We start from the raw sequence: 23,125 nt of genomic DNA, 5'->3' as shown, positions 1-23,125 counted from the left end.
AATCCCGTGCTTGGAATCCTTTATTAACCAAGACGGGCAAGGGTCCAAAAGGCAAGTGGTAGGACGTACTCGTCCAAGCACCTTGTCCACATCATCGGGCCGCAATAACTGAAATTCATCCAATAATTCTGGACCAGACGGCAGCGTTGGTGTCTCCCTTAAAACCTCTGAATCAATAGTGGAATCCAGCTCGTGACGAATCTGAGCGATTTTCTCCCTAAAATGCTCGGCAAAGTCGTCACAGCGGGCCTTTGAGGGTGGAATCAGCTCTTCCTTTGGCCCTGGGTGAACCAGGCCTTGCACCACTCGAAAGAGCTCCGCCGGACGGCATTGTGAGGAGGCAATGGAAGCGGAGAAATGTCTCTTTTTCGCCGCCCTCACCGCCACAGCATAGGCCCGATAGTGGGCTCTTAAGTGTGTTCGGTCAGATTCATCACGTGATTTCCTCCACCTACGCTCTAGCCGTCTCCCAACCTGCTTCATTGCCCTCAATTCTGGAGTGTACCAAGGGGAAGAGCGGGCTCTGCCTGGTGGGAGAGGACGCTTAGGAGCGATCGTGTCTACAGCCCTGGTCATCTCCCCATTCCACAGTTCAACCAGAGCCTCGACAGGAGCACCCGTCTTGTCAGCCGGAAACTCCCCCAGAGCCTTCAGGAATCCTTCCGGATCCATCCGGCTCCGGGGGCGGACCCACACAATCGGGTCTGCACCCTTACAGAGGGAGATGTCGCTCTCGAGCACAAACCTCACTAGGAAGTGATCTGACCATGACAGGGGAGTCAAGCATAGATTCCTCACCCTCAGACCACCCTCTTCCTGCCCCGTCGAGAAAACCAGGTCCAGAGTGTGTCCACGTTCATGGGTCGGGCCGGTGACATGTTGAGACAGCCCCATGGCCGTCATGGAAGCCATGAAGTCCTGAGCCGCCCCGGTCAAACTAGCCTCGGCATGGATATTGAAGTCCCCCAGGACCAGTCCTCAACACCAGGTCCGAGACAGTTTCCGTCAGCTCAGGCAGGGAGACTGTTGGGCAGAAGGGTGCACGGTACACCAACAGAATCCCCAATCTGTCTCGGTCGCCCAACACCAAGTAGAGACACTCCAGCCCTGGTCTCGAAGGGACAGGAAGTCCCGTGAGAGTGATGGAGGCTCGGTAAACCAAAGCGACCCCCCCTTCCCTCCCCTCCGGCCGTGAACAGTGCTGGACCATATACCCGGGCGGGCACAATTGGCGTCGGCCAAAGGGCGGTTTGCCGCCGTTTGGGGGGGCTGTTCGGGGGGGGGCTAGGCTGGCCAGGGGACTTGCTCTTTTGTTGTGGCAGTCCCTTCTGTTGAACGGCCAATTTTAAATGTTTTATAATTTTAAAGTGTTTTAACTTGTTTTTATGGAGTCGTCCCTGGCCATGTTGCCGCCTGAGTTTCCTGGGGAGCGCACTGGCGCCGCCATTGGTGTGGTGATGGGCAATGGACGTAATAGCGGTGGGGGCTTAACGTGTCCGCATAGAAGAAGGAGGGACAGATGGCTGACACCTGTCCCTACTTCTGGTTTTGCTCCCAGCCAGAAGGTGCCAGGGAGTCTTGTCAGTCGCCCCTCGGGCCTGACGGTGCTGTTGTTTAATGCCAGGTCGGCCAATAACAAATCTGCCCTCATCCATGACTTGATTGTGGATGAGGGGGCCGACCTGGCCTGTATAACGGAGACCTGGGCGGGAGAGGGGGGGGATACATTACCAATGTATCCAAAGTGTATTGTCCCAAGAGCTGCTCTGAGATGTTTCTGACATGTTCCTTAGGATGAGGTGGGATGGAAAATTCTTCTGTGGCCCACTGTTACTAATTTGCAAAACACTTTGGGGACAAAGTCACTCCTGTCCTTTCCAACCTTTGCTCCACACTGAGGCCAAAGGCAAAGGCTTGGCAGTGACCTGTCCTGTTTCTATGGTTGCATCTCAGCTTCTGCAGCTGAATATGTGAACAAATGTTCTGCCTTTGAATAAGGCAGCTAGGGTCTACTTAGCTGATTTCGTAGACTAGTCCTTTTCTAACTAGCGCTCTCCAGATGTTTTGGCCCCAGCTAGCACAACCAATGGTAAGTAATGATGGGAGAGCACCAGGGTGAGAAAGGCTGGGGTCAACACTTATCAAATGATTCCTTGAGGAAAGGTGTAATTTTAATCATATTAAAAGAACCTTCATAAGATTTTATGATCTAAATCATTGGACAGTATCAAACATCAAGGTGTGCATGACTGAGCTGGTGACTCAACTCCAAGTATTTCTTTCTGATAATGATTATCTGGTCCTATTTCCCTTGAAACTGTGCTGGCAGCTTCTCCAGTGTAAGGAAATGACCTCAGAGAAAGCTTAAAGGAGGCATTTTGGGGGAGAAGAGGAAAGGAAATAATTAGAGTAGCTAGAATATAAGGTATCCTGAAACTGCTCCAGCAACCTTCCCTCCTCCTCTGAGACTCCAGAGCTAGGCAGTTAAAAATGACCATGTGATGAAAATGTAGGGTGGGAAAAGCAGGGAGACAATGATCACCTCCACCACTTCCATTGGATGAGCAGGAACCTCTGGGTTTGGAGGTTCACATCATCTTGATAGGATTACATCCTTATATGTTTGTTCTTAAATACATTGTTGGACTGCTTCACTGTGGTTGGAAAGGCAGGATATAACCATACTTCAATGAATATAGTTGAAGAAATAAAATGTATGACATCAAACATTTCCCAAGGCCTCACTCTGTTCAAATGCCTAGTTAGTTTCAGTGCCAGAAGTTTATTTTTTGTAATCTGAATAACATCAGTTCACATCAAAAGTTTACTTCTTAAAAATCTAAACACATCCACAGTAGTGCACTTTTCAGTACCTTACATAATTACTGGCTTTCACCTGATCTTGCTGAGACAATTGCATTATTCTTAAGAGTGTCTTTCACTGGCTGTAAAATTCTATAACCCCTTTGACTGGCAATAGCATCTCAATTATTGTGTCAATTGCCATGCCATCAACTTATGTTTGGAGAACAACACACCTGGGTACATAACTGACTCCTTATATACGCCACCAAAAGCTTCTAAAGGATAGGCACAGATTCCACAGGTTTATTTCTTTTTGCTCTTGTGGCAAATACACATTCACTGGTATTCATTTCAGTTTACCGAGCTGAAATTTTTCGTGGATGATCCTAGCAATCCTGTCTAAGAATGTGACTATTAAGAAACAGTGCTCTATACAGTTAAGTGAGATGCATCTTGAGAAGTGATATTAATAACAGAAACATTATTCCTTGAAAAAGCATTCTGAACAGATTCTGTTTGGAATTTTGTCAGCACAACCAATATTAGCAAAGACGGCCACAGACTTAAAAACAAACAAATAAACAAAGACATTCTAATAAGTGGAGAAATCGATCATCAAAATCACTGAAATGTCAGCACTCTCAACATTCCAGGAAAACACTGATAATTGTTGACTATGTGGTATACAAAATGATGTATGTCCCCATTCAAGGAAGAAGGTACCACATTTTTAAGGAAATTGTACGCGTGTGTGTGTGTGTGTGTGTGTGTGTGTATTGATTTCACATTTGTTTAACACAGGCACTGCAAGGCACTATATTCTTCTGATAGGCTACGAATGCTTATCAAAAGATTTCAGAGGAAACAGTCATAAGGTTTAAAAAACACAGACGAAAAACCACCAACCCACAAAAATCCTGCCCACAAAAATCCAATTTTGTGGATTTATAGCAGAGAAGCATTAAGCTACTGTCTTGCAGGAACATCAGACTAGTCACTGAAGTATAACTGGCATAGTAGTAATGATTACAGTGACAAGTCCCACTGCCACAGCTGTTAATCAGTTTAATACCAGTAACATTATTGACATTCTTTGTAATTACTTTTCCAAAGGCACATTTGGACCAAATATAGTGGACTTTAGTTATGAATTTTCTGCAGCGAGTCCAGTACTAAAACATATAATCTCAGTGCTGTTCTTGTAGGTCTTCACTATACATGTATCACCCACCTATAAGGAAGTCCCAGTTTATGCAAAGTATAAAATGCAAACACAGATTATTTTGTCATACCTTGCCGTCTTCAGAACAAACACCCATGTGCTCCCCGCTTTCATCTAGGCTAATCTGATTGATCTTTACTGCACTCTGTTAAAAGAGAAAGACTTTAAAAAGCAGAATAGTAAAGAAATAAAGTGCTTTTGCTTACTACCTGAGACATTAAAAAGACCCATGGTACCTGCAGCCCACCAAGCTGAATACTGCCCATTAGTCACAGTCACAAGAGGTTTATTCTGTCTTTGTTGCCTGCCTAGGACTGCAGAAATAAAGTGTGCATGTTAATAACCTGTTAAATACCCACAGGCTGTGTTAAATAAGTACAGTAGCAATATTAAATAATATCTTAAATAAAGTGGCACATAAACAATTGTATAGCCATAGTTTCCCAGCTTTCTATCTTCATAAAATACTATTCAGATGCATTTGTCCACCAAAGAACCTCTGATCATTACAAAGGATTCTGGAGTACATTTTAGGGCACATACCCAATATACCTCTGGAGCTGTAAATCACAGGGGGAGAGTGGCACTGATGGACAAGTTTGCAGGTCATTCATGGTCCCACTGAAGAACACCTGTGATGCTTCCAAGGAACCTCACAGTTCAGTGGAACACGGTTTGCAAATAACCAAATAAGAGAACAGAGCAATCCTAGAAGCCCGCTGTATAAACAAGTCTCCCTGTCTCTCCGTCTATCAATCAAATATCCCTATATCAATAAACTTTGCCTTGAATTGTGGGGTGCAGTAAGAAATCTAAAGTTTTTTTATTTTTTTATTTTTTGTTTTTTTTTTTCTGATTTATATCCTGCCTTTTTCCTACAAAGGGCTCAAGGCAGCTTCCATCTTCTCCTCCATCTTATCCCCACAACAACAACTCTGTGAGGTAGGCTGGGCTGAGAGTCTGTGAGTGGCCAAAATTCACCCAGTTGGCTCCATGGCTGAGCAGGGACTCAAACCCGGATCGTCTGAGTCCCAGTCCCATGCTCTTAACCACTACACCACACTGGCTCTCAGTTTCATAAAGCTTCAGAAGTTTCATAAAGCTTCCTACCTGATCACTGGGAATCCAATGACTGGCACAGTTGCTCTTTACAATTCTGCCAAAAGTCCCATCCCCTCCTGTCCCTTCCCATACCACCAAGGAGGTGAAGCTGTCTGGGCAGTTTACACAAACTATAGAATATTTTCTGTTGACGGCAGCCATTACTATGTACCGAAAAGCTGTGAAGCATTATGCCTCCTCCAGTGCACATTGCTGTCCTGTTGAGTTGCTTGACTATTTCTGACAACTGCAGAACCTTCAACTGCAGGGACCTTCTTCTCCCCCTCTTTTAAAATCATTAGAAGCCTTCCTCCATAACTGCCCTATTTCTCCTCATTGGGATATTGTGCAGGGCCTCCTCAGCAGCAACTGAGTCTCTGGAATGTCCTTCCTTAAGAGGCCTGGTAGGCTCATTCTCTTTAGGTAAATGGTCAAGACATTCCTATTTTGTTAGGCTTTGGGGCTGCTTTAACTCAGGGGGCTGCAATTACAACAATGAGTTTACTGCTGCTCCATGAACTCTTAGTACATTTTATTGTGCTATTACTGTGATCTTTTCCAAATACATTACCATATTGTAAGTTGCCTCTGTCTGGGGCTCTTGTATCCAAAGGCATAAACAAACAAACAAACAAACAAAGCAAGGCCATTCCAACAGTAAATCTGGTGCTCATTTGAATTCACAGAAGGAATGGAAAATTCTGTGTGACTGTGCCAAGCTGTACAGTTCACATGAGTAGACTACTCCCAAGAGCAGATCAGTGGAAGAAAAAGGCTGACTTGATCAATTCGAAGCTCCTCCCACATGTGTGAACAAGCAGGTCCCAAGCTGCAATTACCTGTGGTGGCATTTAGACAATCAGGATTTTGCCACACTTCTATGTACCTTCTTATATCAAATATAAAGTATGGCACAGAAGCAATACACTTTAATACTCTGGAAAATAGTGGAACTGGCTTCCACCCTAAGGAACTTTAGGACTTCGATGATTAACCTGAGGACAAATATCAGGATTTCATGAAGAAAGTCTGGGTAGTCGTGTCAGTGAGGAATAAATGTCCCCCACTGAATTACCATTTGCTGAAGTTTTATTTCTCATGGAAACCTGTTTGGAATTCTGGGCAATATAAGTAAGTTTGACTGTTCAAAAGAAATCAATAACTTCAAGCTGACACTATTAGAACAAAAATGTAACTTTAATAGATGGGGGGAAACTTCAGGAGAAATAGTTTGTTTTTGCCAGCGAGGGGTCAGTAAGTATCTTATAAGAAAAGCTTTCTGCAAAACCCTAAATTTGAAGAAAAGCTGCCACTTGCAAAATACAGCTTGTGTGATAATCAATTACCTAATGTAAAATGCTTGAAATAAATACACTTAGTATGGATTGTGTCAGCTCTTCAATTAGGAATAAATTCATGGCCATTCAAAGAGCCTCTTTTAACTGTGTGGCAACTTCTTCTCCCCTGATGCTCATCATCATCCCACCTCATAGTGTCAGTCCCTCACCGGTGAACCTGAGAAATCAATCTGCTAATGTATAATTTGTAAAGCTCCTCTGACTAACAAATGGATAATTGATTCTTTCACAAATGCTGCATCCCCATGGATGGGAGGCAGAATGAATAACAAACATTAAGCCTGGATTTGGCTTCAACTGTAGGAGAGAGGCAATAGTTGCAAGCTAGAATTCTAAACATTTTAAAAGTTGACTCTGCAACTTCATGCCTTTACATGGGGCTAACAAGCATGCAATGCAACGGTGTGGGAATGCAAAAACCAGACTAGTGTTCAATGGTATTGTGGAAAAGCGCATTTTATTTCAGGGGGGATCTGCTGATTATACACTCTCAATAAGAACATTTTTTCCCAAGCCTTTAAAAAATAAATTTCAACTAATCCAAAGAAGGACCTAGTCAGAATATCATATCATATATCCAAAGTTAGTTCACAAAAACAAATCTTCATAGATCCAACACATTTTCTTTAAAATAAAGTGATAATTTGGTGATTCAGAAATCAATTTAAGAGAAAAAAATGCTCAAGCAGCTCACTAGTGGAGAAAGGAAAGAGAACTTCCCAAGGCACTTAAGGTGATCAAAGAAGAACTAAGGAGAAAGGGTGGAAAATTCTCCTTTTATAATGCATGCTGGGGTGGGGGAAGTGTTCCCATCAAAATGTGCTTAGCAAGTACATCTTTGCCCCTTCATGGATCACTGCCTTGTCATGGCGAAGGGGCTTGCGTAGCTCAATGAAGCTATGAGTTATGCCATGCAGTGCCACCCAAGATGCTTGCTTCTGGGGAGAAAAGCTATGGCAAATCTAGACAGCATACTAAAGAGCACAGACATCACCCTGCCAACGAAAGTGCATATAGTCAAGGCTGTGGCTTTCCCAGTTGCAATGTATGGCTGTGAAAGCTGGACCATAAGGAAGGCTGAGCGCAGAAGAATTGAAGCCTTTGAATTGTGGTGCTGGAGGAGACTCCTGCAAGTCCCTTGGACTGCAAGTGATCAGACCAGTCAGTCCTAGAGGAGATCAACCCTGACTGCTCTTTAGAAGGCCAGATAGTGAAGATGAAACTCAAATACTTTGGCCACCTCATGAGAAGGAAGGAATCCCCGGAGAAGAGCCTAATGCTGGGAACAATAGATGGCAAAAGAAGAAGGGGATGGCAGAGAATGAGGTGGCTAGATGGAGTCACTGAAGCAGTCAGTGTGAGTTCAAGTGGACTCTGGGGGATGGTGGAGGACAGGAAGGCCTGGAGGAATGTTGTCCATGGGGTCATGATGAGTTGGACATGACTTCACAAGTAGCAACAACAACAACAGTACATCTTTCCAGTATCAGGCCCAGAGTCCATAGGTGTGAAGCACAGAAACTGTGAAGAAGAATTAACAGCTCTGATGAGACAAGGAAGCACTGGTTTGAGGAGGAGACATCACCAGCCAGAAACATTCAAGTATTTCTCACAGAGTGTATCAGGGATTTCAATCTTCACTGATATCACACTTAGTTTCTTTCTAGACTTGCTAATGTAAGTAAAAATCCTTTGTTTCTCATAAATATCAATTAATGGACAGAATTAATTAATTAATCCAAGGACTTACTAACATTGTAAATGGCAAGTGCAATCTTAAAAAAGGCATCCCATCCTTTCCTTCACATAGCAAGGAATGCCTCTGCTAAGATGATGATCGCTACAACTCATGCACCATCTTCCTTAATTCAGAAACATTATTTTCAGTCATATGCAAATACAATCAAGCAATTCACTGACTAAAATCCAAATGGCTAATTTAACATACACCTATCTGTGAGCAAGCCGATTGCACAGAGTTGTATCATGGACTTACTTTCCTACAAACATGCCTAGAATTACATGAATTATGTGTTGGATTCAGACTTTGTGTTGGATTCAGGTTGCTCATAATTGAAAGCCGGGGTTCCAGGGAACCATGGCTTATTTACCAGAAGCATGCTTCCGAAAACAATCCTACTGCAATGGGGAATTACTAAACAAACCATGGACTCTGGCTTATCTCTTCCATGACAAGCCAGAGTCATACCCTATGGCTTGTTGTAGATTTATTCTCTGGCCTTTTGTGGGAGCAACAAACAAGAGTTCCTAATTTGCACACAATGCTAAACAAATCCATTCTATGTTTAGAGGATCCTGATTCAGTACCAATTATGAGCACACTGCTTGTAAACATTTAACCTAGCTTATGACTAGACATACTTAGGGCAGACTCAATGAAAACGAATTTGTCCAACTTATTTAAAGGAACTATCCTAGATTCAGCCTAGATCTAGATTCAACTTAATTTCTGTAACCAGATATACCTTTAAAAAGAAAACCTTAGATTCACAATGTTGATGACATACTTGAGCTGCTAGCTTTCAATAAACCATTACTTAAGATAGTTTTATTTTTAAAACTTCATTGTTATATTGTTATATTTATTGTGTTACAGAGGATTTCACACCCTCTTATCCTCTCCAATTCAATGAGGGACAGGTCTTCCCAAGGGCTCCAATTAAAGGTCAGTTCTTGGATGGAGGAGCAATGAAATTACTCTCTCCCACACATATACACTTTACTTCATACCTTGAAAATAATAATACTAAAGAAATTGCCACCATGACTTTTATCCAGGGCTGTGGAGTCAGAGTCAGAAGCAATTCTTGGGTTACTGGGGTCAGAGTTGGAGCTGGTAAAAAAGTACCAACACTGGCTCCTAATAAATTTAAATTGTAATATAAATATTCTTAAAAAATCATCTGTTTGTTTTTTAATGACAAGAAAAGGCCTTCAAGACCAGCAGTAATGTAATCTTCAATAACAAGTAAGTTCCTATTTTAACTATTATTGCTTTTTATTTTCTAAGAAAAGTTTCTCAATGAAATCATTTTATTAAAGGCAGACATCATAAACCAATTCTAAGTGGTAGTGTTTTGACATATGAGTGCACAAACACCCTGTTAATAGTGCATAGACTTTTCCTGATCTAGACTTATTTCTTTTGGTCTTGGGCACTTGTCTTGCCAGTGAGAATGTTTACACATTTAGTGAAAGAGACATATTCTCATGTCTTCCATGCAGAGTGGAAGATGTTAATGTGCCCTTCTCATACCCTCCAGCAATATGAAAAGTTATAGGTCATATTGGAAAAATTCCTTCCCACCACCTTTCCTGAGAGTAACAATACTGCGATGTATACTGCAATACTTTTTTGCTCTTGGCTCTTGAGAGAGCAGCAGAGGCTGGGAGTGTGTGCTGAGGGTGGCCAGGGGACAGGCAAGGTAGGAGCTGTGCAGAGGAGCGGGGGGACAGGAGCAGTGGAGAGAAGGGAGGCAGGGCCAGAGAGGCCCAGGAGGAAGCAGAGGGGCGGGGCCAGCAGTCTATGAGGCTTATAAGGCCATGCTCAGCCAATGGTGATGTCCCTTGTCTGTGGCCTGGGCTGCCCAGGGACACCCTTCCCTGGGGGTAGTTTTTTTGATTAATTTTTTAATTCATTTTTTTATTTTGTCTTTGTACGTGTGTGTGTGTGGGGGGGGTTGTCTGGAAGAACTGGTCGAGTGAAGAGTAGTGCAGGACAGACAATGTGGGGGAAGAAGGTAGGGCCTCTGAGGGGTTCCCAAATGTCAGGCCAGGAGATGGCCTTGGCAGGAATCACAGGTGCTGCTGTCTGCTGCGACAGCTGCAACGTGGTTGCCCTTCTCTCTCAGGTGAGGCAGGGATACACTTGCCCTCGATGCAAGTTTGTGACCCTCCTAGAGGAGGTGAGGTGTCTGAGGGCTGAGAAAGCTCTCCAGGCCCCCCAGGAGCAGCACCCCTCCAGACAAGGTTGAGGGAGGAGCCATGGGAGGAACTGGGGAGACATGGAGGCATGTCACCCACAGGAGGAGGAGGCCAGCATGGCCTCCTCCTCCTCCTGGTGCTGATCAGGAGCTGGGAAACAGGTTCTCTCCACTTGTGGAGGCTGGGTGGGACTGATGAGGACTTGGGGAACCAACAGGACCCCCAGGATAGGACCACATGCAGCCAGGAGGCTGCTGCAGGAGAGGCAAGGGCCAGGGCATGGCTGCCTACCACCACTGGGAAGAGACGGCAGCGGGTGATTGTTGTCAGGGACTCCCTGCTGAGGGGCACTGAGGTGGCAGTGTGCCGCCCCAACCTTGAGACAAGGGAGGTCTGTTGCCTGCCGAGCACACGTATCCCTCATGTGAAGGATAGAGTGGACTGTCTTGTTCGCTCCGGGGGTCACCAGCCGCTTCTGGTGATGCATGTGGAGACAAATGACATAGCCAGGAAGGGTGTGGTCAGGATCACCAGGGACTTTGAGGCCTTGGGGAAGAAACTCAGGGACCTAAAGGCCCAAGTGGCCTTTTCCTCTATCTTACCAGTCTGGGGATTTGGGCCAGGCAGGGTAAGAAGGGGTGCTAAGGTGAACAACAGGCTTAGGGTGTGGTGCCAGAAGGAACCCTTTGGGTTCCTTGACCACAGCACCTGGTTTCTTGCCAATGAACTTCTGGCAAGGGACGGGTTGAACCTCATGAGGATGAGGAAAAGCTCTAGCGAGCTTTGTCCAGAAGACTTTAAACTGAGGTGGGGGGAGGGGGGTTAGGGACCTGTGCAGCAGGTTGAGCACTAGAAGCTGGGACTTCAAGAGGGCCAACTTTGGCCAATTTAAGGTCAGTTTGGGGAACGTCTCCTGGGATAGGTTACTGGAAGGCAAGGGAGGTGAGGAGGGGTGGATGGCACTCAAAAGGGAGGTTCTGGAGGCACAAGCCTTGACGATACCTCTAGTTATTAAGGCAGGGAGTCAAAGGAGAGTGCCGCTATGGATGCGAAAGGAGGTGATGCAAGAGGAATCTCCACAGAAAATGGCTACTGGGACAAATAGACAAAAGGTTATACCAGGAGGAGGAGGAGGCCTGTTGCAGAAGGATTCTTCACGAGGCTAAGGCTTATTACGAGCTGAGACTTGCAAAGAATATCAAGAGCAACAAAAAAGGCTTCTATCAGCATATATATAGCAAGAGGAAGGGGAGACAGGTAGTGGGTCTGCTTAATAAGGAGGGAGGGGATTCAGTGACTGATGTGAGGGAACAGGCACAGATGCTAAATGACTATTTTGCCTCTGTGTTCTCCCAAAGCAGGATGGGGGAGATCCACATGGGAGATTAGATGAGGCCAGGGACTTAGGGGTACAGATTAGAGTCACCCTCCTGGAAATTGAGGAGCTCCTCAGGGCACTGGATGTTACAAAGGCACGGGGCCCCGACAGGTTACACCCAAGAGTACTTCAAGAGTTGGCAGGGGTTCTCTCACACCCGCTGGCCTCCATTTTTGAGACCTTGTGGAGAATGGGTGAAGTTCCAGAGGACTGGAGAGTGGCATCAGTGGTCCCAATTTTCCTAAAGGGTAGTAGAAGGAACATGGGGAATTACAAACCAATTAGCCTTATGTCCATTGCAGGAAAGACAATGGAAAGGCTCATAATAGCAAGAGATCTAGTGATGCTAGATAGGAAAGAGCGGAAGACAGCCACACAACACAGCTTCTGCAAAAACAGGTCCTGCCAGACAAACCTTGTGGAATTCTATGACAAGGTGGCTAGACAGAGGGGATGCAGTGGATGTGGTTTACCTGGATTTCAGCAAGGCCTCTGACAAAGTGCCCCATGATATCCTGGTTGAGAAATTGAAGATTTTTGAGATAGACCAATGCACTCTCCGATGGATTAGGGCATGGCTGACTGACCAAAAGCAGAGGGTAACCATTAGTGGGGAACCATCAGGATGGTAGCCAGTGACAAGCAGGGTTCCCCAGGGCTCCGTCCTGGGCCTGATCCTGTTTAGTCTTTTCATCAACGACATGGAAGAAGGGGTGAATAGTCTGCTGATCAAATTTGCAGACGATACTAAAATGGGAGCAGTGGCCACAACTGAGGAGCAGGTACTCCAGATCCAAAAGGATCTGGACAGACTATGGAAGTGGGCAGGGGACAACAGGATGGCATTCAATGTGGATAACTGCAAGGTCTTGCACTTGGAGCATAGGAATGGGTGTCATAAGTACAGGTTAGGGGACAAGTGGCTAAAGAGCAGCACTTGTGAAAAAGATCGTGGGGTGCTGGTTGACTGCAGGCTAAACATGAGTCAGCAGTGTGATGCGGTGGTCAAGAGGGCGAACGCCACCCTTGGTTGCACAGTCAGAAGTGTGGCTTCTAGATCGAGAGAGGTATTACTACCACTCTATAAGACTCTGGTGCACCCGGAACTGGAGTATTATGTTCAGTTCTGGGCCAGTGCACCACAAAGATCATAATCCTATGCCACTGTTAATTCAAAATATTCTCAGTAGTGAAGCAAAAGATATATTAGACACTGCGTAAAGGGAAAATAGCACATTAAATATGAGCTACTCCCTGAAACATTTCAGTTCATATATTAGTACTGTCCAGAAATGGAAGGCAAACATATTCTGTTACATATGATGGGGGTGAGGCTAAGGTGTGGTGGAAAATGGGTGGATTACTTTTCGAGTAAAAATGGGAAACCCTCATATAACCTTACATTTTAAAACTGCATCATTTTATTCTTACTCTGAAGAATGTTCTCCTGAGATCTGAGAACTTGAAACTTTTGAACAACTATTCAGTCCAAAAAACTATCGTTGGGTTGATGTTTTGTTTCATTTTTTAAAACACATTTTCTGTCTCACAGGAAAAAATGGTTGGCACAGGCATAAAATGGAGCTTAAGGGAAGGGTGAAAAGCTCTGGGAATCAGCAGTATACTAGCTTCTTAGGAACCAATCCTTTCCAAATCCCCCAATACTTTTAAAAGGTTGTTGGGATTTAGCAAACATACATCTATCTAATAAGCTTCCTCTCTCTTAAAAGACTATGCCATGCCAAACTCTTTAACTCCGGTGAACTTCTACTACAGAGCATACCAAAGGGTAATATGCCAAGGCAAGGAGACTATTTTGTAGAACAAGTGGTTCAGCTATTTCTTTCAGAGACAAAGCTTAGGTATGTGGCAAAGGTGAAATACTACTATAGTCATTGCTGCTGTATAACAGAGACCACCATTCACTGAAAAATGACCTGCCACCAAATCCTTAAAACATTTCAATCATCTCAACTGGATAAGGAAACTACAACCCAAGTAAGACAAGATAATATTAAAAGAATCTGCTTATGCCAAGTCTCTCTCAAAATGAAAGCTGTGTACATACAGGCATCATATACGAAGCAAAACTGTTCAGTTTCTAACAGTATTTTCCCCCAACACCACATGAAAATATCTGAAGATTCATTCTTCGGTATGCAGATATACCAAACTATATGTTGGCTCTACAGCTGCAACTCTGCAGAACATAAACAATATTTTAAAAGCTAATACAAAAATACTGTGTCCAATCACAACTCTATAATGACATTTACATGTCAATTAATCTGCACTTTTTACTGTTGTAGGGGAATTGGAATCATCCAAGTATTACACATATTCTAATCTCTATACAATCATTTTCAGAATTAAAATAATACAGCATCAAAGCCCTTGGCTCTGCCATCCAAGGAAGAGATCAAGGTGGTATTATTCTACCTCTCAAATATAGTTCAACAATACATCACTAGTTGCCAATGCAAAAGAAAAAAATGCAACAGAAATTTCCCTTTAGTCAGAGTCCTATTCACTGGTTCTACACCCTGGCATGATTTTAAACCTTCCAGTCTTTTCCAAAGACTGGTGCAGTTCCTGGCATTCTGTTAAATCAAATAGGACATCTTCCCAAAATCTGCTATGGCCGGTCCTGCCCTATGACCTGAGGTTCATTTAGCCAAAACAGAACTTTTCAGAACTTTACCTTGCAAGAGGTAAAGAGGATATCTACCCAGAGGAGGGCCTATTCTGCAGTGGCACCCAGACTGTGGAATGTGTTCCCCAGAGAGGTTCACTTGGCGCCAAGCTTATATTCTTTTCGGTGCCAGAAAACCTTTTTATTTAACAGTCATATTAAGAATTAGAGTTTTTAGATCTTTAAAGTTAACAGTCACATTTTATTTTAATTATTTTATCTTTATTTATTTATTTTTCTTATGATTGTAATTTATTCTCTTTTGCTTATTATTAGTTTAATTTGATTGTATTCTGTTAGTACTGATTGTATTTATCATAATCTATTTATTATTATTTATTGTATTATGGATTGTATTTTCATTGTTGCTGATTTTATATTCTGTAAGCCATCTTGAGACATTTAGTGAAAGACAGGATAAAAATGTTTTAAACATTAAAAAATTAAATTTCAAATTAGGGCATCCACTTCCAAAATCCTACAAATGATGTACATGAAGCAAATCTTGTACTGTCATCTCAAATGTCCTGAGAACCCTGACAAACCAATTGGTATGCAGTCTCCACTACTGAAGGCTACATAAATATTAGGATTATGTCTTGGTCAGGTACCACTGATATTCCTAACTTTGAGTAATTTGACTAAGAAGGGGACTCACCAAGTTGGTTCAACAAAAGGAAGTTCATGACAATGCTTTCAATGGGCCTTAGTTGCAGGTAACTTTCCTTGGATTGTGTCCACTGTGTCATAATTTAGCTTATATTTATACAGTATTTTTTAAAACATGTAAACATTCTATTCTGTGGCTTGGTTAGCATTTCACTGGTTTGTCTTCTCTACCACTGACAGTGACAACTGAAATGATACAGTTAGAGTAATAAACAGATAAATTTACGCTGCTTGTCAAAACATGTGAAATGCTGAAGACAAACGCATATGAAAGTCCAGTCCAAAGTAAGATCTTTCTGTTAGAAATCAATACAAGAAGGCTTTTTTTGCTACGCGGGGGTGGGGGGAGTGAAGCATTATTTTGCCCACAGCAATTAACTAGGTTCTGTAGTCTCCACAGTAATAATACCTACAGGGTCATTAAAGTGATTGCTTTTCTGTCAAATGTAAAAATGTCACAGGAGCATTTACAATGTACGCCATGCATCAAATGGGCATGCGTAGGGCTGATGTGTGTCTGTCTGTGTGAACGAAGTTGTGACAAAGGACAGACTGGGATACTGGTTAAAATGGAGGAAAGCGTGACATTAGGTAGAGGGATGGTTTAAAAGCCCTTTCAAAATGTGACATACTTCATGGATAATCCCATCAAGGAAATATGAAGCTCACATCACCTGCAGTAGTTCCTGTAGCATGAAATCCTAATCTGTTGAGAAACCAGGGCAGGACATGCATTCCAAGCAGAGAACAAAGCTTTGGTCTCTTTGCATATATGTCAGCTTTCCCTTCAGCTGTTTTGGACTACAACTCCCCAAATTCCTGCACATTAACCATGGTGGTCTGGGATGCTGGAAAAGCATGAAGACCCAAACTATCTGGAGGCATCATGGGACTGGGATGAAGACCCAAACTATCTGGAGGCATCATGTTAGGGATGGCTGATAGATGCTTTTCAAAAAGGGATTGGACAAGTCTGTAGAAGCTGAGTCCACCAAAGTCCACTAGCCATGATAGTAAAATGGAGCTTCCAAGGTCAAAGATGTTTAACACAAACAGAAGGAGGCTGTTGCTTTCCTGCTCTGCTTGTCAGAAGCATCTGGCTGGCCACCACTGCAAATAGGATGCTGGGCTAGGCAGATTGTTAGTCTCATCCAGCAGAATTTGTCCTACATTACTGAATCTGAAGCTTTAACAAGTCTTAAGTGCTATGGAAAGGAACCACCTCTGAGTTTTCAAGGTCGCAAAGAGGCAACCTAACTATTTTAACTTTTTCTGCCATTCTGATTAAACAATTTTTTTCCTAGTTCTCAAAATCATCAAATATTTAAAAATAAAATCTCAGTCTTGAAGGATTATGGAAACACATGTTTAAAAATTGTGCGGCAAAGGAGTGGTTCTTAAATATTTCATGCTATTTTTCTTTTAATTCTCCCATTTGTGAAAGGCCTTAGAGGAGTTACATGCTAAAAAGATTTCTATTTCCTCCCACCCAAAGAATGCTTTAAAACATTAGATATTTAAATTTGTTTTCCACACTCATGCATCACCACTAAACTATTAAATATTAAAAGCCAGCTCTGCTTATAAAGCAGTCTGTGCTTTCTCTTCTCTAAGCAAAGTGCAAGACTCTGTTGGCACAAGCCATGTCTTGTTACTGTACTTGCTCTAAATATGTATTTATTAAAACACCTGGCAACAAACAGGGCATGAATTCTCTGCCCTCAAAGCATTTTTGATTTGTTACTTAGCTAAATGTGTTTGTACAACTCTCATATCTACAGCTCTTTAATCTACAAGGATGTCAGTTGAGGCAATAATTATATTAATAAATTGCAGACAGTCTTTGAGGAAAAGAGAAGATGAAGAAGCATTTGGAATTAATATGCTGTAAATCGCTTCCACATCCTCTATTGTCAGTGGAGTTAGCAGGCTTTTCTTCTTCATTGCCTTTAAGTCATAATTTTCAACTCATTTGACACATTTCATCTCATTCAAAGCACTGAACCCTAATACAAGAGAACACCAGTTTGTCAAATGCTCGGGATCCGAGAACACATATCAGTTAATCTTAAGCAGGTGTCACTGGAAAGTTGCAGCCATGATGGTGAGAGGGAAAGGAAAAAGAAGAATATTTGAATAATCAGCATAAGGCCAGAAGTTAAGGAGACTGCAAGTTTTTCCCAAATTCCAGTTCTCAGTACAAATCAGGCTGTCTCACTGAAGCTTTAGAAAGGACCCTTCTAGTGAAAATAATAATAATAGCCCACAGTAATTCAGTCTTCTATCCCTCCCAATATTTTCATCTTTCAAAGAGGATACTAGAAGAAAGTTAGTTCAAAGATACAGTTTGGCAGCAGTACATAGTCAGAACTTTGATGAAATCAAATGTTCATGAGCCCATCAATGTAAGACTTTGCACTTATATCATATCTGACTTAGGCTTTTCAAAGGAACAGAAGAAAAAGGAGGGACTATTGTTTAATGCTTACTATCCCCTACTTAAGACAGTGTATATGTCATGGAAGTGACACATGCAACCTGCAGAGTTGTGTTTTTGACAACACAGAAAAACCTGGGAAACAGAAAGCACAGGTCTGAACTTCCAAAGGCTTTGTCTGACCAGTGTCCTCTCAATGATAGCTGATTCTTAATACTTAACAGTTAACTTCTTTTCCTCCTGAACTCTGTTAAGATGTTGCAGACTATACCAGCAGAACTAGACAGGACACTGCAGCTTTGCTTTGCATTAAGCATCAAAGCTCAATAGCAAAGCACAGCAGTTATTTCTGTTAGACCTTAGGTTCAATCCCTGCTATCTCCAGCCAGGAAATTTTAGATTGCAAGAACAGGAGAGACCTCTGCCTGAAATAGAGAAAAAGGACAGTGCCAATCACTGTAGACTGTATTGAGTTAAAGGTACTAACCATCTGACTCAGTAAAAGGCAACATTATAGATTCTTATGACAGCATATACCTCATGGAAGTTACTGAACCAGTCAAGAGGGAGAGTCATATAAGCAATCGAGTGCCTGTGGAGTACTGGATTGTGACAAAAATGAGAAGTGGAACAAGAATAACCATTATTTTCTATAGGACTGCATGTGAGGGTTGGTGGATGGAGCAAACATAAACAGGCATATTGCTGAGCTTATGGGTCCCAATGCACCAGTTCTAATGCACACATGAGGGCTCTGATGTTGAAAGGTACTGTCCCTTTATGAAAGGAAGACTGGAGCAGCCCCTGCTAACACTGGGCTCACTTGCATGCACAACAGCTCCATGGTTCTTGCAATACAGAGAGGTCACACATATATTAAAAGGACTGGAATACCATCAAAATGTCTTTCACTAATCTCCAGTAAGGTCGCTGTCAATCTGACTACAACAAAAGGAAAAAAAAACCCCTTCAAAAGGTTGTTCCTAAAGGTTGTTCCTAGCAATAGGATTGGGGGCAACAACTGCATAATTAGATTTTTTTAAAAATAAAAAATGTAACCTCTTGCCTTTCACATAAAAGATTGCTGCGTCAGCATTAGAACACATGTTCTGTTTTGCCAGCACATCAACACCTTGCAATGGATACTTTGACGAGTGCTGACAATGGTCTCAAACAAATTCACTTACTAGTACTAGGCATACACTGTATATATTTTTCTTTAGCTACAAAAATTTTTGGCCTACTCATGTACAAGAGGTATATTTTATACTCAGGAATATGACTTAACATAAATTCTCCATTGTGCTCATTTTCTAAGATTCCAGGAAGCTACAAAAAAATTCTTTCTCTTCTCCTTCAATCAATACAATCCCTTAAGAGACCAAGCTTCAGGACATTCACATAAAATATTAGCTTTATATATTTGCAGTAGATAAACTGAAGTAGCAAAACAATCAATCAATTTTCAATTACTTTTGGCATCTCAATATGATAGGACACACATTAACTATAGTCAAGCTAACAAGCTCTTTCGTGCCCTACAGAAACCACAAGCATCCCAAGTACGCAGATGAGCCTTGTTAATTGGGATCATACTTGTGGCTTCTTTCTCTTTTTGCAACTGGGTTTAAAGATAAAATAAGCAACAAGTGAGGACACCAGTCAATCTCATTTCCTCATATTGAGCATTTATTTTAATACATACTTAGTGTCTTTCGGAAGTTGATCTAAAGCTACACCTGCGCAAATCTGATGAAGAGCTGACCAAAACACTGCCAATAGGGCTATGAAGTTCTACGAGGCGGAGAGTCACCCCTTGCTCCCACCCACTCCACGCACAGCTGCAACCTTAATAACTGAAACAACTATTGCATCTCACTAGACAGGAGTAAAAATAATAAATATCAACACCAAATAAATTTCAACACCAAATATCATCCCTCAAACAGTATCTCTGCATTTCTTGCCACCTTTCATGTGTCCAACCAAACCAGTTATTCTCAAAAGTGTGCGGCAATATGCTCACTGCAACTGTTTGGGTTTCTCTTCCACACTTGCTCATTTTAGACATAAGGAAAAAACAGCTGGCAAACTATAAAAGACTCCTGTATGGCAATCTCATTTCCTCACAGCCATTTAAAAGACAACAAATCTGTTAGTAACAAGTAATTGTTTTTCCTTCCCAACTACAGTCCAATCCATATGTTACCAAAACAGAGCCAGAGCTGCTGAGAAGACACTTCTCTGTGGTTTCATTCCATGTTATCTTTGAAATATACGAAGCTCGGTTTCTGGGTGCTTAGTCTGATCACACAGTTCCCTTCACCTTCAACAGAGTGAACTGAGGGGTGGCAATTGCCATGCACCCCAGAAACATATTTGGCCTGTGTAGTGGGCTTGCAGTGACAATGGACTCCCCTGATGTGTGAAGGAAATATATTGTTTCTTTCAACAGAAGGATACATATTATGTTCTACATCTTTTAACCTGATAAAAGTATCAAGAGTTCAGCTATTCACTCTATCAGTAGGACAAAACAATTAAAATATCAAGAAAATTATTGGGAGCATACTATAGTAGTTTATATCTAGTCACACTAGCTTGGATCAAGACTTACAGTTGGTTTCCACTGAAATTATTAGTCCCCAAGTTCAGCTACGGTACAGCACAAAGTTAGACTCGTTTACTCAGTTACAGGGTTCAAGACTGAAGCTCTAACCCATCTTTTCAATTATTTAATATAGAGCAGAAAAAAACATTTTGTTATATAAAAATTTCAGTTTTGAATGAGAACATGGCAATTTGGCCAATACGTATTTCCACACTCCTTCTTTTACTCATTGGTTTGTATCCAATTAACTCATCCTGTCAATAAAATGGCTTCCAGCAGGAGAAGGGGGTGGGTGGGGAAGGGATTCCCTTTTCCTCTCCGGCCCATAGTACACCCTCCAAATCTCCTCCAGTGGATAGGAAGAATTATGCACATGGCTTTAACTATCACTCCAGCTATCAGTATTAATTCTGAATCACTTGCAATGTAGAGCTCATTGTTACAGTAGTTCAGAACCATCATGATTTTATGCAGGGTCCAGGTCACATTGCAGGTAGTAGTAGATTTGCCATTTGAAAGGTATAGAGAAAAAGCACAATGGGATGGATTTGGGTTTAGGTTGCAGTTGTCTTATACTAAAAGAGGCTGTACTTACAATGTCAAACTTTTGGGTGATATTTCCCTGGACATCAAGTAAATAAACCTTGCCGTCATGTGTTCCAAGCGCCAAAAACTGAGGAGATAAGAGGGTGAAAAATCATGCAGTGAAAATTAAAAGCAAACAAAACTAGAGTCTTTCAACATGGAGGGTACCTCTGCAAGAAGAGATTTGATAAGCAGTGCTTATTTAGCATTATTTTATAATGAATAATGAAAAAGGACTGGAATCTTACATTATTGTGGTATCTTAAGTCTCCTTGCCTCCTGTTCCACACCTTTCAATGTCCCAACAAGAAATTGTGTCCGAGCAATCTGTTCATACACCCTGATGGACTATGGCAGCAAATCACAAATGCAGTGTAAAAACAGGGGCTTCAAATCAAGGTTCATACTTGGGAATAAATCTATAGTATTAACAAATGCTCCCTTTGGTAAAAGAAACTGCCACTTTGTCACACTTGAGCTTCAGTATGGCAAAATGACAAACTTGGAGGTAGCGATGTTGATCTCTGCATACTGCTGCCACAGCTGGTAAACTGTGGAGGAGGAGAGCTTTCCTTTGACAACAGACCCCAGGCAACCTAGGGGAGGAACTTTGAACCTGGGAGGAGAATGTGAAAGACAAGAACAGACCAAATGGGGAGAAAGAAAATGGTAAGAAAGGACTAACACTGGAGGAGAAAGGTTCTAGGGTTTACTGTGCAAGAGCCTCACACACAAAGCACAGAGAAATGTGCATTGCTTGCATGGTTGTTCTTTAAATTGACTTCTCCTTTTATGTCATAGCCTGGTGATTACTGAAATCCCAACCAGCAAGTGTATTATGTCCGCAGGTATGTGCACCTATTTTTCCTATATACAGCTCTTACTCCATAACCTGCATGGAAGTTTTCTAAACTCTTTCATTGCAGTAATTCAGCATATAACCAGAAACACAGGAGCATGAAATGAAATAGCAGGATGGTCCCAGACTAACACTGGGTTGTTTGCAATGCAAATCACACAGTCCATTTGGGTTTCCACAGTCATACCGTTTATACACAGGGACAGGTAAAGAACTGATGTGGATTAACAGCTGCATGCTGTAGAATGCACAGAGCAATATGTAACGCGTGAGAACACAGAAAACCCAGAATTATGCAGCAATGGCCTTAGTTGTGATTTCTCAGTGCAACTAAAAAGCAAGAGTTTGAAATATTATATCAAAAGTTTCTTGTTGCCTGGCACAGAATAAGGTGCATTTCCCCCTTTTAGCATTACTCAAGTGGTCAGACTCCTAAATTCTCTGTATTTCATTGCATGTGAGCATGCTTCATTGCAGCCTATAATGAAATGCTCACATTTATAGGCACTACTAAGCGTGTCACTCAAGCAGCACAATCTTAAAAAAAATAACCTTACAGAGAGTCAAGGTTTAAAAGGATTTATCAAAATGGAATTGCTTAAAATGAAATTTCAGTTCAGGCACTTAAAATATGAAGCCACATTAAAGAGAAGTCAAAAAAGAGAGAGTGGGGGAGAGGAGAGAAGGGGTTCATTAGAAATTCATCCCCTGCAATGCCTTTCACTCCTGCAAGGTTGCCTTTTTACAGGAAGAAAAAAGTCCCCCGGGTAAAAAAATCAATACTAGTTAATAAAACATCAGGTGTGCAGACATAACTAGGGATGACTATTCCAGTGCACAGGCCTGCTTGAATGCACCAGGTGCCATGCCGATTAGTCATCCAATGCAGACAGCAAGTCCAGTGAAAATATGTTTTAGCATTGAAAGGAAAAAAATAATTCTGGAGGGAAATTAGTCAGAATATATGCCAGTCTTCTATACTCCAAACAAAGCCAAATTGTTCTAATCAGAACATACATCTATCATACAGGCTATAGTTTTATTTATGATGACTTTCATAGAATTTGATTTTTTTTAAAGGATACGCACTCCACCTTCAATTTTTAGCTTCAGCAATATAAGAGACCAATTCCTAAAAGACACCTGCACTCCAGCTTCTAACATTATCGATCCTCCTCATAAATAGTGTAGTTTGCTAGAAAACCAAAAGTGCCCAGTTACTTAAAACAACTCTGCTGTTGTGTCGTTCCTTGTGACACTATAATTAGGGTAGTACCTGGACAGTTCCAAATACAGAAGCTATTTATAGCATGGCCAAAGGCACTTGCTTCAATGTATGTATGTATGTATGTATGTATGTATATGTATATGTATATATATATTTTATATGAGCGTAATTGTATTTCCAGATTTAAATTGTCGGCAGTGAAATCACAGAAACTTAACTTCCAAATATCATTTTG

General features: G+C 41.9%; 1 protein-coding gene across 4 annotated transcripts in view; it reads right to left on the bottom strand.

The window, feature by feature from the left end:
* VPS41 (VPS41 subunit of HOPS complex) overlaps positions 1-23,125 on the bottom strand; it is a 131,162-nt gene that overhangs the window by 77,472 nt on the left and 30,565 nt on the right. For all 4 annotated transcript variants that reach the window (XR_006417027.1, XM_044454333.1, XM_044454326.1 and 1 more), the window contains 2 exons: positions 20,814-20,891; positions 4,098-4,172 (listed from right to left, as the gene is read on the bottom strand). Coding sequence is in view for 3 of the 4 variants with exons in the window: in XM_044454333.1 (XP_044310268.1) it covers positions 4,098-4,172; positions 20,814-20,891 (153 nt within the window). In the remaining variant the exon portion in view is untranslated. The remainder of the gene's footprint in view (positions 1-4,097; positions 4,173-20,813; positions 20,892-23,125) is intronic.

The sequence above is a fragment of the Varanus komodoensis genome, unplaced genomic scaffold (genome assembly GCF_004798865.1).
Source record: "Varanus komodoensis strain SLA01 unplaced genomic scaffold, ASM479886v1 scaffold10, whole genome shotgun sequence".
In the NCBI taxonomy this organism is placed as follows: Eukaryota; Metazoa; Chordata; class Lepidosauria; order Squamata; family Varanidae; genus Varanus; species Varanus komodoensis.
The sequence above is the reverse complement of the archived record's forward strand: the minus strand, read 5'-3'. Positions and strand labels throughout refer to the sequence as shown.